Genomic DNA, 17,133 nt, shown 5'->3' with positions numbered 1-17,133 from the left:
TACTTCCCTTAATATATTTATTTGAACTGCGACACCCCCAGTATAAATTGGCATACTTCTTTCTCTTTTTCCTGTCTTTCCTATCCTCTTTTTCTTTTCTCCTTTCTTTCTATACATGTTTATAATTCAGCACTTATACAATGTCCTCTATTGCAAATGTTTTGTATATTTGATATATAAAAAACCCAACTATATTTGTATTGTAAATTGTGCTGTTCTAAATAATAAAAAAGTAGTAATATTTATTATTTAATCCTCTTATGAGATATTTTAGGAAATAGATTCATGCAAATAGTCAGCGTAATATAAGATGGTGTGTTTAGCTCTCCAGATCTAACAAAAATGTTTCTTGTATTAACATTCTAACACTCTTCAAAATCTGTTTTATCGTCTGTGATTTCATTCTACTGTACTACTTAAATAAATAAGGCCATTCTTATTGGTTGGTATTGTGGTTACCTATGCAAGTCGTTAATTTATTATTTACATTGTTTTTTAATGTATTATTTTTAACATGCCGTGTGTTCTTTGAATGACAAAATTAATCTCAGGACAAGACAAAATTTTCCAAATAATTTTCTTTCTCCTTCCTGTAATACTATAGTGTTATTATATATTATCAACAGTAACGCTCTATTTCCCCTGAAGGATAGAAGTGTGTTTCTCATTTATGCCTCAGAGGGGCAGTCTTCACTAACAGAAGGTGTAAAGTGCTACATCATGGGTGTAAAGAAAAATGCACCATGGGCTTTTTATGTCGTTTCATTTATTACCTCCGCCAAGGAGGTTATGTTTTTGCCAGGGTTTGTTTGTTTGTTTGTTTGTCTGTTTGTTTGTCTGTCCGTTAGTGTGCAACATAACTCAAAAAGTTATGGACAGATTTGGATGAAATTTTCAGGGTTTGTTGGAAATGGGATAAGGAAGAAATGATTAAATTTTGGTGGTGATCGGGGGTGGGGGGGGGGGGGGGTGGGGGGCCACGGGGGGGGGGGGGCACTGCTCAGCCTTGGCGGAGGTCTGCGCTCTCCGAGTGCTTCTAGTTTATTTATTTATTTATTGGAAATTTATTTGGCAGAAATTAACGTACGAATGGATGATTTTATTCTTATTTGCCGGCGACAGATATATGTGAAAGTAAGTCACAAATGAATACAGATAATTTAATAATCTCATAAATGCTTTATCAATATCACTATTACTACTAAACTATTATTATCTAATATACCACAGAATACTGACAGCAACTATATGTAATATTTTTACAGAACATATGAATTCCTGCTAACTTTGGTTTTAAAAATTCTAAAAGAATATTTAATGAAGTGAAAACATTTATTACTAGATGATTTTGGAAATAAAATATATTCTCTCTATCTTTTCCATATCTATCAGTATTTTTTCTTTTTGGTTCTCTATTGAAAGACTTACAAATTCGGGTAAACATGGCAAAATGTAACTAATATGTAAATAAATGCGTTGAACAACAGATGACTAATCACAATTAATGATTTATTACTGATTACCACTATCTGAAAAAATACGATCATCTCCTTGGTACGTAAACGCATCACTGTTTCGACTTGCGTCTCGCGCGTATGACGTTTGTCCGTGTTCATCTCTTTCCTCCTTTGGTACAAACCAGTGCTGCTAGCTGTGAGCTAACTAGCCGAGTGACTTCACCGTCCAGCTAAATAAGTTAATAATACAAGATCACTTTCGACGGCTGATTCAACAAAGAAATATATTTGTTGCTAAATTACACTCGAAGTCGCTTTCTCTCCACTTCCGGAGAAAACGTTGGTACGTATCAAATATGCTAGCTAGCTAGCTAGCTGAAAGCGGATTGTCTGTTACGCATTAGTGTGGCTAGGCCTGAGGAGTAGAAATGTAAAATCCTGACAAAACTTTGTATTTGTGGCAGTGGTTTTCGTCTGATTTTTCCTGCTTAGTATGGGCTAATGCTTCTGTAATCCACTGTTCATCTCAGTCGTCGTAAATGCGTTACAAAAAATAAGAGGCCTATTCAGACGCACGTGTTAATCCCCATACAACTGTATTTTTTGTGTTTTATTTATTGTAAATTAAGACAGTAAAAACCCGTTAAGTCTGACCTGAGTTAGTTGGATCACCTAGGTTTATCAGACGTTAATTAATTCTGTGTTGAGAACAACGGCCTTACTTGTTAGCTGTGTTAACTAAATATCGCCCAGATTATTCATATCATTGCTGCAATTTATGTTGATAAATAAATGTGTAAGTAGCCTCAGCTGGTATTGTATCATCCTGTTTGGTTAGACCAAAACGTTAAAATAACCTTATGTAAATACCAGTGTATTTATGTCAGCCATTTTGATCTAGCTGTTCTCTTACTATCTTGGATTGTATCCGGCAAATGAATAAATCACAGTAGCTTTACCTCATTTCACGTTTATTCATTTGATTATAGTTTATGTGATAGTGATAGTTGCAGCACACATAGATAAAGTGCTATACGATCAAGTGTCATATTGTCCATGGTGAATGTCGGTTTGCACAACTGTCCCTAGAGGGGTTTGAGTCTAAGAAGAAAACAAAGAAGTGCGTATTTGGAGACTTTGCTGGGGTGGGGACAAACACAGTTTAATCTCATTGCACTTAAAACTTTGAAAAGAAGGATTTACAGACAATTACAAATGATCATGTCATGAGTTCCAGAGATTTTCTCTTTTCACAGCAAAAATGCAAATATTGTTTAACAAAATAGACTTTTACATGAAGATGCTCTGGACAGTCTGCTGTATTCTGTATTTGATGCATTTTATTGGGAGGCTGTGTAGCTCACTGTTCCTATGCATATTCACTTTGATACAGTCATTTTGTACAGAACACCTTGCTCATGTCAAATTTTCACCAATACTGTTATCAGATTTTTGTTTGTAACAGACTCTTTGTTGTGTTTTATGTGCCACATGTTTACTGGATAATTAGGGATGTTTATTCATGCATACAGCTTTGTATGTTGTATAGTTCTATATCTCTTTTAAACATCAGACATTCTTAGTTTAAATCTAACTTGATATTGAGCATTTTTACTCTTAATTTAAGAGGAGTTGATTTGTTTGACAAGTCCGTAGAGTAGTCCTTTAGTTTGTTTTGTGTTTGATTGTTGTTTCACATCAGCACACAATAGAACACTAATGCCTTGTTACAATTATAAGTAGTTAATGCATTACCAACTGTGATTTGTTAACGAGGATGGATTTAGATTGCAGTGTGGTGTCTTTGTAGTATTTTTTCTACTACAAATGTCATTCTGTATCTGTTTCCTCTTCTAGAGCCATGTACAATGGGATCGGCTTGACGACTCCTCGTGGCAGTGGCACCAATGGCTACGTGCAGCGCAACCTGTCGAGCCTGCGGGTCAAACGACCACGGGATGAACGTGGCGGTGAGCGGGATGAGAAGGACCGGGAGAGGCTGGAGAGTCAGCTTAACAGACAACCAAATGCTGACATCCTGGAGCACCAACGGAAGAGACAGTTGGAGGTCAAGTGTGCTGAGCTGCAAGACATGATGGAGGAACAAGGGTAGGAGAAAAACTATGCTCACATCAGGCTCCTTGAATACATGCAGATAGCCAAATGGTTGGTCTGAAATCTTGAAGAAGTTGTTAATACTCTGATGCTTTTGCTGAACAGGTATTCTGCTGAGGAGATTGAAGAGAAGGTGAACAGTTTCCGTATGATGCTGCAGGAAAAGCAGGAGCCGGCTCCCAATACTAATGAAAGACCAACGTATGTACAATTCATGCACAGAACCAAGATTAGTTTGGTTAGAGAAGGTTAGAAGCAAAAACATAGAAATATTAGATAATAGAGATCAACACTTCAGTGTGTGAATGTTATTTACTGAACCAAGGCTCTTATAGTGTCGACAATTTAGGTCTTTAATTTGCAACACTCAGTGTTAATATGGTATCTCACGTGGTCTTCAGTCTATGAAGATCATTTTCTTCTGGAAAACTGAGGTTGTAATATCGCCAGAACTCCCTGGGGGAACAGATCTTCTATGTCAGTAGGACCTTCCTGGATAAGTAAAAGATAAGTAAAACAAATATGTCACTTTCGGTAAAGCAAACCAATTCCTTTACCAAGAAATTTTTAAAAATCAATCAAAAAATCTGGAAAATATTCTAGATACATTGTACACTTGCCCTCATATTGTTTGTTTTTTTTCTTTTTCTTTTTCTTTCCCTCTTTAAGTGTGCAAAGAAGTACCAAAACCTCGGCTACCTGTGTCACACTGTCATTTGACTCAGCATAGATGCCTATGGCCCCTCTGTCTTTCTCTGCCTGGACATGGCATGGGAAAATTCACACATCCATGCTTCTTTCTCTCAGCTTCTTGACCACTTTCTAGCACTTTTTTTTCCTATTCATGCATTGGGTGACATCAGACTAAATTGTGAAATTGCGTTTTTAAATAGCACGACCAGTAAAACGACGCTGTTTATTTTTTTCCCTCCCAGGGTGACAGAGACTCATGCTCTGGCTGCAGCAAATCAGCAGAAAAACGACAGACTCCGCGCTGCCTTTGGCATTGCCAGTGACTATGTGGACGGATCATCCTTCCATGCTGACCGCAAAGAAAAAGAGAAGGAGAAAAGGGAGCAGGAACGCTTGGAGAGGGAGAAGCAGCAGCAGCAAAAATACATGTAAGGCTGTTGCAAATACACCTGGTCACTCTGTCTTTATGCATTAGATAACATCTGTTTTTAGGGTTAGGGTATAGTAATAGACTTGAATAATATGTCTCAAAGTAAGTTGTCCATATTTTGGCTTGACAAAAAGGCTGTAGACCAGATTTGTGACCATAGCTAACAGTTGAAGGTGAACAGTAGAAGGAAATGTTACCTTGTACATAATAAAGAGGCACAGTTTCAGCTTGTTTAAAAGCACCTATTCCTTTCCTGGGCCAGGTTGTTGGAAGATTCAGAGGGTTCCGATTCCCCTCCCAAGAAACGGAGTCGAAAGAAGAAAAAGAAGGTCAAGAAAAGAGACAGGTAGGAAAATACATGTGATCATTGCAAAGGTTTTATTGACAATGAGGAATAGTTTTACAGTTTTTGTTCATTTTGTCAGCAGCTCAGAGGAGTCATCCCCATCTCCTTCCAGAGAGAAAAAGAAATCCAAAAAGAAGAAAAAGAAACGGTAACACGCTGCTGGATTTTAATCTACTGAATAATTTAAGCATAATGTTTTATCTGCAAGTTTCCAGTGACTAATTAGAATATATGCCTTTCAGTGATGCATCAGAAGAGGAGGATGACGACAGGTAACTTTATTAGACAAAACTGAATTGTCGCTCTTATTTGCACCTCTGATTATGTTTTTTCAGTGCACATTTTAGACATTTTTGAAAGTGGGCTAAAATTTTGTGCTTGCTTTCTTGTAGCTACAGAAATAAGTTGGAAAAGTTGTATAGAGGTTTTAACATATTTACTTAGAAAAATCCTCCTTAATTAGCTCTTTATTATATTAAATTTTCACCTTTCACTTACCTGCAGTTCCTCAGACGAGAAGAAGAAGGTGTCAAAGAGGAAAACAAAGAAGAGTGTGAGTAAAAGTCCACCTGAAGCAAAAACGGCAAGGCACAGAAGTGTCTCATCCAGCTCTGCTCACAGGTATGAAACAATAAAGATCAGTATTATTCATTTAAGAAGTGAAAATCAGATCAATTGAAACTGTGTTCTTGGTATTTCAATGATCTTTTATCTGTTTGATATGCACAGTCAATCTCCAGCTCCGAGATCACGTCAACAAGAACAAATGTCAAGAAAAACTGATGAAGGAAGAAAAGGGAGATCTCCAGACCGGAGGAGGCGAGGTAATGAGGAGCACAGCCCTCCACGGCAAGCGACTGAAGGGGTAAGGATCAAGTTTTCTTGTGTACGGTTGAGTATCAAAGTTCAGTATGCCATCTACTGATGCATCAAACCTCTACTTTGTCATCTAGTGGAGACCCAATGCAGAGAGAGAAAAGCAGCAGACTTACGCCAAAAAGAGACACGACTCCTCATCTCCTTCTCCAACACCACAGACTGAGAGAAGCCGACTTTCAAGAAGCAAGGAAAGAGAAAGAGGGAGACCATCAAGAAGCAAACCAGAACTGAGCGAGAAGGTCAGGCGCTCCAGAAGCAAGGAGGTAGAGAGGAGGAGGTGTTCAGGAAGCCGAGAAAATGAGAGGGAGAGAGGGAGGAGATCCAGGAGTAGAGAGATGGAGAAAGGGAGGAGATCCAGGAGCAGAGAGATGGAGAAAGGGAGGAGATCCAGGAGCAGAGATGTGGAGAAAGGGAGGAGATCCAGGAGCAGAGATGTGGAGAAAGGGAGGAGATCCAGGAGCAGAGAGATGGAGAGAGGGAGGAGATCCAGGAGCAGAGAGATGGAGAAAGGGAGGAGATCCAGGAGCAGAGAGATGGAGAAAGGGAGGAGATCCAGGAGCAGAGACATGGAGAAAGGGAGGAGATCCAGGAGCAGAGAGATGGAGAAAGGGAGGAGATCCAGGAGCAGAGAGATGGAGAAAGGGAGGAGATCCAGGAGCAGAGACATGGAGAAAGGAAGGAGATCCAGGAGCAGAGACATGGAGAAAGGGAGGAGATCCAGGAGCAGAGACATGGAGAAAGGGAGGAGATCCAGGAGCAGAGACATGGAGAAAGGAAGGAGATCCAGGAGCAGAGAGATGGAGAAAGGGAGGAGATCCAGGAGCAGAGAAATGGAGAAAGGGAGGAGATCCAGGAGCAGAGAGTTGGAGAAAGGGAGGAGATCCAAGAGCAGAGAAATGGAGAAAGGGAGGAGATCCAGGAGCAGAGAGATGCAGAAGGGAAGAAGATCGAGGAGTAGAGACATGGATAGAGGAAGGAGATCAAGGAGTAGAGAGATGGAGAAAGGGAGGAGGTCTAGGAGTCGAGAGATGCAGAGGGGAAAAAGATCAAGGAGCAGGGAGATGGATAGAGGAAGGAGATCCAGGAGCAGAGATGATGAGAGGGACAGAGGTAGACCTTCAAGGAGCAGAGAGATGGGGAAAGGGTGGCGATCAAGAAGTAGAGACATGGAGAAACGGAGGAGGTCAAGAAGCAGAGAAAAGACAGAGAAAGACAAAGGAAAGGAAAGGTTTCCACAGAGGACCAGACATGATTCCTCATCATCCCCCTCTCCTCCTCCTCCTCCTCCTCCTCCTCCTCCTAAACATGACAACAGGGGTAGAAACAGAGACATTGAGCAGGAGAAAGAAAGGAATAAACAGAACACGAGGCATGACTCCTCATCACCCTCCCCTCCTCCTGAAAGGGAGAGGTCAAGGAGAGACAGAAGTGTTGACAGGGAGCGTAGAACAGATAGGGTAACAGAGGAGCGTGAAAATAGAAGAGAGAGTGGGAGGAGACAGGAGAGGGAGGTGTCTCCTCACCAACAGAAAAACGACAGAAGGAGAGACCGGGATTCCTGTTCACCTGTCACCAATGGAAGACAACAAGACAGGGAGGATGAAAGAGGGAGGGAAAAGGACAGAGAGAGCATTAAAGTGAGAGATAGGCACCCAAGGGAACAAGACAGTAAGAGAGACGAAGCCTCCCGATCATCTGCAGAAAGCCGGCAAGATGGATTGAGATCCACAGAGAAAGGAAGGAGTGAGATGAGCGAGAGGCAGGAGAAGATGAGAAGCCCTCAGAGGAAAGAAAAAACTGAGAAACAAGTGAAGCAGGCGGAGAAAAAACGAGACGGCAGTAGCAGCAGCAGCAGTAGTGGTAGCAGCAGCGATAGTGACAGTGATAGCTCTTCTTCCTCCTCCTCATCATCTTCATCGTCATCTTCCTCCTCCTCATCTTCAGAGGATGAGGACCAAGTGAAAACAGCCGCGGGAAAGGAAAAAATTGTTCCATCTGCCATTGGGGCTGCAGTTAGGAGACATTTAGCCAATGGGAGGAAAGAAAGTCCAGTGTCTGCTTCAGATGGCGATGGGTCCAGGCGAGAGAGAGAAGGTGGAGGTAAATAATCACCTAGTCACAGTTATTTAAGCTAACAGGAATTATTTCACATTTGTTAATGGTCTCCATACACTAATATACCATATCATAAAATCATAATTTCTACACTCTTAAGTAATGTCATTATATTTTTATACATGTTTTCTTTGTGTATCTTAAGCAGCACACACACACATACACACTGGGGGTGCAGCGGTGCAGGTAGCCCACAGTACGGTCTGTACTGCAGTTTTTGGGCCACGGTTTTGGTTCAGTTTGGGTACGTGTTTTGTGCATAAAGAGAAAATTTTTTTTTTTTTCTCCCAAAATTAAATTTTTGTTTTGCCTGTCAGTAAAAACTGAATTTCACAGTAGGTACAAATTGTTTCATGGTATTGTATGTGTGTCAGTCCTGCACCAGGTCAGGTACCTGTAGGTACTTAAAAGTGAGTTACTGTGTAGACAATGTGTTTGATCACGGGTTGGGTTGTGGTACTCAGCTGTGCGGGTATGGGCGGGTGCAGGTTTGGAAAAGTAAACCTGTGCAGGACTTGGGTGTGTGTTGAGTTTAAAGCTGCTTCTCTATTTGCTGCCTAGAGAGAGAGAGAGAGAGAGGTACAAGCCGCAGTCGTATACTGCATGTGTACTTACTGTACAGATGAGACATGACAGTGGAGCGACTTAAACCTTTGTGAGTTCTGAAGCCAAACCCCCCAGTCACTGTTGTGGAGGCACAGCAGTGATTGGACATTAACTTCCAGAGGCGGGCTTTCACCTGCCTGAACAGGCACACACTCCAGTGGCCTGTAAAGCAGGATGTAATGCACCAACACAAAATCAGTAGCAAAACCGAAAAACTGCTGGCCATAAAGGCGGAGTATCCCATGTAGGGCGTACCGAACAGTACACAGTTTTCCCCAGTACCATGGCATCTCTAACACACACACTCTGTATGTGTATGGGTGGTGAAAGTCAGCACCTTGATTATCAAGTAAAAGGTCAAAATGGATGTACCACTTAACAGTAAAAGAGAAAGTACTTGCTGTGCTATGGGTTCAGAGTATACATGTAAACAGTATTTATACCGCTGTATCTGTGCAACGCCAACTCAACTTGCATCCTGCTAGTATAATGTGAAGACTTGCATCATTCTGACGTCAAATGAAATGAAACCAGCATACTAAAGATAAAGGTATTAACAGTTTTTCTCTGTGATCTAGTGTCTGTTTCTTATCTGATGCATCTTCTCCAGCAGGTGGAGGAGACAAAGGTGCTACATCAGACAGAGACAGACCTTCAAACAGACCTCCTTCAGACCTGCCTCGTACAAAAGGTCAGGAGCGATACAGTCCAACACAAACAGACAGCCCCAGTCCGAGCGCTTCTCCACCCAGCAGAGGTGGAGACAGGTACTCGCCACCCACCCAGACTGAATCTATGAGGGTGAGGCCGGGACCAGGACCCAGAGCTGGAGACCGGGACAGAGGGAGGGAGCGGGAGCCAGCTCGGAGGTCGGACTCTACATATTCACGCTCTCCACCCCAGAAAACCTCTGCTCCTTCCCCACCTCGTCGTACTCCACCCAGGCAGTATCAGGATCCCCCACCCAGATCCAGGAGAGCCTCTCCTCCTCCAGCCTGGTCAGACCGGGACAGGCAGAGGGAAAGAGACCGAGAAAGGGAAAGAGAAAGAGACAGAGAAAGAGACAGGATCAGAGAGCGGGAGAAAGACAGGGAACGAGTAAAAACAGCCAGGAGGAGCAGATCCAGAAGTCCAAGGAGGCGGAGTCCTCCAAGCAGGTAAATGACAGTTAATGTATACGTAACCTGGGTCTTCAGACAACTTTACTCCACACATCTGTGAACCCTAATTCATGTCGTCATTAGAAAGCATCTGAGTTGACTTTTGCCCTGTTTTATTTCATTTACTGACCATACATGTGTCCAAAACATTTCAGTATAGTACAGAGAAAGGACTCACTGGTCTCAGCCAATTCAAATAATGTTCTTGAACATTCCACAGTAATGCAAACGTGGTCTGTAGCCATTTTTGTTAGGTTTCCATGACATTTTTAGTTAAACAGTCATTTTCAGGCCTGGGAATGACGTGCAGATATATACATTGAATTAATTATGAAACTGTTCCATTTCCATCTTTCTATTTCTTTTGGCAGACAGTTGAATGAGTATGAAATACTTGTTTATTTGCTGCATATCAAACCATGTTAACTAGAAGGCACTTGTAAGAAAGAAAAATCTTTGTTTACTGAGATAGCAAACTAGCAAATAGTAATTATATGTTGAATACTTGAACAAATGCAAATAGTGTTTGTTTTCACAAACATGCACTGAGAAACCTAATAGTTGAGAGGCTTGTTTGAATGAATGAATTCCCCAATAATCTAATCTGTAATCTGGTTGGATTATTGAGTAGACGAGCTCATTTACATGCATAACAATACCGTCTCACTTCCTGTCTCATCTACTCTGTGCATTTTGACGCAGCCTCAATCAAAAGTACACCTTGTGCATATTTGTAGCAGAGAAGAGAATGAAGGGGTGTATTTCAGAAGTTAGTAATGTACGTTGCATCTTGTTTACGTAGATATCTTCTTTCATATCTAGACAGCTAATTTGACTGACAGCGTCCCATATTTGAGCTATGGGGCAAAGTGTTGTGCAACCCTAATAGGGGTATTAGTAAACTCTGCTTACCTTTTTCCTTTTTTTTTTTGGTTTCTTTTTGTTCTCAGGTCCAATGTTTCACCTGCTCAGCGTAGGAGAAGAAGTAGTCGCTCACTTTCCAGAGAAAGGGAGAGGGAAAGGGAGAGAGAAAGGGAACGTGAACGGAACAGGCAGAGGGAGGCTGAAAAACAGAGGGAAAAAGAAAAGGAGCACCTAAAAGAAGCTCCTCCCCCACCCCACCGTTCATCCTCCTCTTCCTCATCTTCCAGTTCCTCCTCCTCTTCCTCATCCTCACCCTCACCACCTAGAGAGAAGAATGACTCCAAAGCACTGCCAGACAAAAGAGTCGAGCGAGAGGACAAAGAACAGAAAACTCGCTCCTCCTCCTCATCCTCTCAGGCTCCACCTCCAGACAGAAGAACTGCTCAGTTAGACTCTAGACCCTCCGATGTGACCCGCGGAAGGTCACCAGCTAACAGCCAATCAGAGAGCCGGCAACCAGCACGAAGTCAACCCCAGAAACCAACACCACCTCAGCCCCCAGAACAACGAGTCAGAAATGAGAGTACTGTGAACGGGAAGGAGGCAAATGTAAATAAGAAAGGCAGCAGGAGCAGCAGCTCCAGCTCCTCGTCCTCCTCCTCCTCATCCTCTTCTTCCTCCTCCTCATCGTCCTCTTCAGACAGTTCTGATTCTGAGACAGAGCCACCAAAAGGGTGAGCTGGAGATGTGAATGTCTGGCTACATCAGTCCAATAGACACAAGAAGTTTATTTATACTAACTTCTTTCTCTGTTTAACAGAAAACCTGCCAAAGCTCAGAGCTCTGCCTCCTCATCCTCTTCATCTGGGGATGAAAAGGCAGCGAAGAATAAGAGGTAAGAGTAGACGTTATGGTTTGAAAACACATGCAGTCATCTTCCCCTCATTGTGTAGAAATCCTTTCAGTTCATGTTGTTTCACTGCACAGGGCAATTCTTTCAGTAACATTTTTTCTTAATTATATCTCAACAATACACAACTTTTTTCTGTTGACTTTTCATCTTTATCTGAAACACACCTACCCCGCCAAGATGCAGCTTGTTGTATCCGCGGCAGAGTGTTGGCTCTGTTTATTTATTTTTGTTTTACAGATTTACCAGGAATTCTGAGATTTTTGTCCAACTGCTTTCTGACACTATTCACTCGATTCTTATCAAATTTGACATGTTCTTTGCCACTTGGTGAGGTGCAGTGCATAGTTTGATGGCTGAATTCCAATTTTGGGATTATTTATGAATATTTGAACATTTCATCTTCAGAGTCTAAAGGCTACTATGGCCCCAGTATCACGGTAAAATAATCTGTCAACACACATCTGTAACTAGCATCACATCAGAACTATGCCAAAGTCTCACATTCTGTTGTGAAAGTTGACTTGCTGGTGTGATTTACTTGTCTGTTGCTTGGCTAAAGGAAAGTGAAATCATATTTGTGTCAATGCTGAATTTTCTGCAGCATTTTACTGTTGCTCAAGCTATGACAGAGGAGCAATGTTTGAGCTAGCAGTGAGTCATTAACATGTTACTGTCGAACTGTCGAACAACCCTGAACTAGCAAATCAGAGCGCTAACATGAACAACTAATGCTGGTACCTTGATAAATTCAGCCCAGTCTAGTCATATTTTCCACTGTATCTATGTTGCATCACAAACATTCTACTGGATGTTTGTTAAAGAATTTGAATGCTTGGTGTAAGAATAATATCTCATTTAATTATAGCTTTTTTATTCTTGTTTGCTTAAAAGAATGTTCTGCTCCAATATTTTGCCTAATTCAGTGCTTCCTTTCTCTCAATGTCATGCTGCCCTTTTGTCTTTAAATACTTTAGTCAACAGAAAATACCAGTCTTGTGATTTTTGTACTTTTCTCTTGTCTACAAATCCTGTAGAAAGAAGGCTATGAATTAACAAATGAATGCATTTTTCTTGTGATGGTCTTTCATAGGATTTAAGTAGAGGAGAATTAGACAAGAACTAATGAAGACTCTTGGGTGAGAGACCAAATGTTTTCGAGAACAAAGCCTAGTCCAGATCAACTTAGAAAACTACTAAGGAGAATTAAAGACCATTATTACCTCCGCCAAGAAGGTTATGTTTTTGCCAGGGTTTGTTTGTCTGTTTGTTTGTCTGTCCGTTAGTGTGCAACATAACTCAAAAAGTTATGGACAGATTTTGATGAAATTTTCAGGGTTTGTTGGAAATGGGATAAGGAAGAAATGATTAAATTTTGGTGGTGATTGGGGGTGGGGGGGCCCACGGGGGGGGCCACTGATCAGCCTTGGCGGAGGTCTGCGCTCTCCGAGTGCGTCTAGTTCTGAAGTGTTTTTACTCTGTACTACAGTCTGTTGAGAGGCTTTGAATTTGACTGTTTGCTGTATTCGTCTCACAGCTCCCCTGAGCCTCGCAGAGTACCAGCTGATTCGCTGAGAGATTCTCGCTCACTGAGCTATTCCCCGCCGAGATACATGAGAGCTGCACCATCCTCACCTGGCCGCAGGTCTGTGTTCTGTGTTTCTGTTCAAGAGTCTAATGACGTTACATTGAGGCAGCTGGATTCATAAGAACACATGAGAATCCAGCTCTGAATTGTTGCATAGCCTACCCTCATTATATGTAAATGTTGGAGCCATTTTTTTGTGCTTCAGTTAAAAATTCATATTTATATTTGATTTCTTATTAATAATTTATGTATATTATATGAATATCAAGTAATAATAGCAGAAGTCTTGACATCATTGTGTGATGCAATCCTATTGGCTGCCTAGATTATAAAACATAAAGAAAGAAGAGTGGAACCGGAAGCCTGGAGCCCAGGGGCATCACAGTCTTTTGACCATCATGTAATTTAATTTAGAAATTCATCTTTTGTTTGTATTAATCTAAGTTTTAAGTAAAGACCACACAAACAGAAAAGTTGGATTCCAGAACCTTTGTTTACTGATGCGTGTCGTGTACAGAAGAACTCCGAGGTTCACGGCTAGTGAGTTACACGCCACACTCACTGTAAATCTTCTTTTTTTTTTTTTTAATTAAAAATTTCTGACAGACAGAAATAATACACATATGTGCACAGACAAAGCTGGGGTGGGGGTGGGGGGTTATAGAGCTTACATTCAAACAATTTGCACAAAAAAGTATAGGATCATCAAATGAATATTTTTTTTTATGCAAACAAGATTTTAAATCCACTGCGGTGGGCGTGTGGCTACTGGTCTGTCATCCAACTCATGTGGTTCATCCTTAGAGTTACTTATAAAGGATCTGTTTCATTATTTACTTACCATTTCATCTAATCCCATGGAAAGGCTGTAGTCTACTTCATAATAATAATAATAATAATAATAATAATAATAATAAAAAATTGCATTTATAAAGCACTTTTCATTCAGCAGAATCTCAAAGTGCTACAGAGAAAAGACAGTCCAATAAAAATAAAATACTGTATCAGGAATAAAAGACTAAGCGAACTTCAGCCCTAACATTCTTGAACTACTTGTTTCACGGGTCTACAATTTTCTGAAAACATTCCATTTCACACCAATGTGATGAGGCTTTTAAACTTTGGTAGCAACATATAATTTGTAGCATCTTTAAATATGGATTAGGGTGGGACTGGTTGATTTCTAATATTGATGAAACGGTAAAACTCAAGAAAACTAGATGGTTGAGAATTTCTTCCATCGTGTCCCAGAGCAGCTTTGTCATTTGGAGGAGTTGGAAGACATTACCAAGACAGGATTTTATTAGAGTAATGACTGATAATGACGCCAGGCTTCTCAACCCTAACTGAGGAAAATCATTCACTATATAACATTCTAACACCAAACTAGAAACCCACAAGTTAGTTTGAGTGGATCTGAGATGGGCTTGTTCACACTATAACCATTCGACCTTTCTCTAAACATCCAGTGTGCAGACCCTCTATTCAATCAAAGTCCATATATGACTTCTGTCATTCTTTCCATGTTATAAACCATCAAAATATGGCCCGTTCTAAGTAAAAACACATTTTTATTTGCTCGTGAGCTTAAAAACAACAGACCACCGGGACTTTCCATTGCTCCTGATAACACATTTCTTTTTCAGAAAACAGAATCTTTAACAAAATGGCTCTTCAGTCTGACCTTGACCCTCTAATAATTCTTTTTGTATCTTTTCCCTTTTGCCTCGGCAGGAGTGGTAGCAGACAGTCTCCGAGCCGCTCGTCAGGCAGCAGACGAAGGAAATGAGACGCCCTTTCTTTCTCCTCCTTTAACTGGACTCCGTGGTGAACTTCACATCCAGCCGTCATAGATAAATGTCTGTGAATGTAAAGGGACTCGATTCGGTTGGGAGCCAAAACACATTAATCAATAACTTGTTTATTTTTTAATTGTGATGATCTGAGGCTGGCTTGTACATCTTCTTTTTATGACCCAAATAAGAAAAAGAAAACACACACATACACACACACACACACAGACACAGTCCTAATGAACCTTCCTCTGAACATGTTCCTCTGTACCTGTATGGTTTGTTGCGTTATACCTGTAGATATGACCTGTCTGTATTTTGGTTTATATTGTGTAATAGATTTGAAGCAATTTCCATTTAATGTTAGCAGACACTGCAACATGTTGGTTATTTCTTTGTTGAAATGATTAATAATAATAAAAGGTAATTGTACATTTTATCTATGTGGAATTGGTTCATTTGTTGCTTCGGTGGCGGAGAGACAGATTTAGGTTTTTGATCATTTTTTAGAGGAATTTCCTCCAGACATAACCTGGAATTTAAGTCACATGATTTTTGGAGTGTTTTCAGCTTCTATAACTTTATATTTCTATGCCACTACATCTGTCTGATAGCTAATTATATAGAGGTGGAATCTATACACACTCATTTTTGCATTTTTGTCATAAGTTTTTGAAAATGCAAACTGAAAATTTGTCCAACTGGTTTTTCAGACGATCCACCCGATAGGACAAAGTGCGATCAGACTGAAAGTTCAGGTTAGAATAATGTTTGTCTTGGTTGAACTGATCGACCCAGAAAGGACAGTAATTAAGTTTAGTTTACAATTGTCTTTCATTTCAAATTCAAAATAAATCCCTGAAAGCTCCACTTTCTCTTTCACTTCTTCTTTTTTCCTTTTAACCCTTTCCTATCCAGTTAAAATCATATATTAGTAAATGTGTCAACATGAGAAGTTTGTTGTGAAGTGACGGAGGAAGTGTCTCTTGCAGGTTGAGTTTCAGTTTCTCCTCTTGATAAACTCTAAACCCTCTGGAAAAGGCCTGATTTTCTAAACTAGTGACAAGTTGACTCAGTCATTTAAATGTGCTCAACATGAAACATTTACAGGTATATCATTAATGTGCCTGTTCTAAACCTTAAAACATCTACAGTGGAAAATTATTTACAAGCACAGGGACTACTTTGAGTTTTCCTACTTCAACAATATTTAGGTGATAAATTATTTACATGAAGCATTGTTTACACAGCAGAACCTTTCCCTGTTTTGGAGTATTTTCACAGTGTGTTTTGATTAAAAGAAAATTTGTAGGTCTAAGTAAAAATAAATTATAAATGGTGTACTTTACTGATTTATATTAGTAGTAACAGGGCTGTTAACCAATTATATCTGCTTCTATGACATACTATATAGTAAATAAATGCTGGCAGTACTTTAATATGTAATTTTAAAACCCTGCCAGAAAATAAATAAGTAAATTTATATATATATATATATATATATATATATATATATATATATATATATATATATATATATATTCTTTTGCACTAAAACAAAGGAAAAAAATGCAGTTTTCATTATTTATAGGTTATTCTGTTATTATTTTACTGGTCCAACCCACTGGTACGGTGGCCCAGAGGTGCAACAGCCCAAAAACTTATCCACTAGCCTAAAAAATTATCCACTATATATTTTTTTTAAATAACTTTATTTTTAGCGCACCGACCTTCATTTCCGGTAGGTTACATCGTTAGCATTAGCCACATTAGCTGAAGACCTTAAAATTTTCAGCCTATGCTTTTATTTTTTGTGGTGGCCTTAATTTTAAAGCAAGAGACCTTTGGGTAAACAGCGCCCCCCAAGTGAAAAGATGGATGATGGGTTTTTTTCTTATAGTGGATAACTTTTGGGGCTGTTCTTTTTTTTTTTTTTTTCTTGTAGTGGACTTCTTTTTTTCTTATTGTGGATGTTTTTTTTGGGCTGATGTCTTTTTTTTCTTATAGTGGATCATTTTTTTGGGCCGTTCTCTCTTTTTTTTTTTCTTATAGTGGATAATTTTTTTGGGCTGTTCTCTTTTTTTTCTTAGAGTGGATAATTTTTTGGTCTGTTGTCTTTTTTTTCTTACAGTGGATAATTTTTTGGTCTGTTGTCTTTTTTTTCTTACAGTGGATAA

The 17,133-nt window shown here is 39.9% G+C and overlaps 1 protein-coding gene across 7 annotated transcripts; it reads left to right on the top strand.

Moving 5' to 3' along the window:
• Positions 1 to 1,601: 1,601 nt before the first annotated feature.
• Positions 1,602 to 15,395, top strand: srrm2 (serine/arginine repetitive matrix 2). Of its 7 annotated transcripts, none has more exons than XM_030140177.1 (16): positions 1,603 to 1,800; positions 3,315 to 3,566; positions 3,678 to 3,773; positions 4,508 to 4,693; positions 4,958 to 5,041; positions 5,121 to 5,189; positions 5,284 to 5,313; positions 5,546 to 5,662; positions 5,768 to 5,906; positions 5,995 to 6,321; positions 6,388 to 8,020; positions 9,252 to 9,798; positions 10,752 to 11,399; positions 11,486 to 11,560; positions 13,113 to 13,220; positions 14,898 to 15,395. In XM_030140177.1, the coding sequence occupies exons 2-16, from the start codon at positions 3,319 to 3,321 to the stop codon at positions 14,950 to 14,952; spliced, it is 4,362 nt and encodes a 1,453-aa protein (XP_029996037.1). In that variant the 5' UTR covers positions 1,603 to 1,800; positions 3,315 to 3,318; the 3' UTR covers positions 14,953 to 15,395. The 7 variants fall into 7 exon arrangements, with proteins under 7 accessions (XP_029996035.1, XP_029996037.1, XP_029996036.1 ...); XM_030140176.1 differs by having other exon boundaries at positions 5,995 to 6,932; positions 6,966 to 8,020; XM_030140175.1 differs by having other exon boundaries at positions 1,602 to 1,800; positions 5,995 to 8,020; positions 9,255 to 9,798.
• The last annotated feature ends 1,738 nt before the right edge of the window (positions 15,396 to 17,133 follow it).

The sequence above is a fragment of the Sphaeramia orbicularis genome, chromosome 8 (genome assembly GCF_902148855.1).
Source record: "Sphaeramia orbicularis chromosome 8, fSphaOr1.1, whole genome shotgun sequence".
Lineage (NCBI taxonomy): Eukaryota > Metazoa > Chordata > Actinopteri > Kurtiformes > Apogonidae > Sphaeramia > Sphaeramia orbicularis.
The sequence above is the reverse complement of the archived record's forward strand: the minus strand, read 5'-3'. Positions and strand labels throughout refer to the sequence as shown.

Coding starts and splice junctions, on each gene's coding strand:
- srrm2 (XM_030140172.1), top strand. CDS start 3,319: ATGTACAATGGGATCGGCTTGACGACTCCTCGTGGCAGTGGCACCAAT. Junction 8,021..9,251: donor GCGAGAGAGAGAAGGTGGAG/GTAAATAATCAC, acceptor CATCTTCTCCAG/CAGGTGGAGGAGACAAAGGT. Junction 13,221..14,897: donor CCATCCTCACCTGGCCGCAG/GTCTGTGTTCTG, acceptor TTGCCTCGGCAG/GAGTGGTAGCAGACAGTCTC.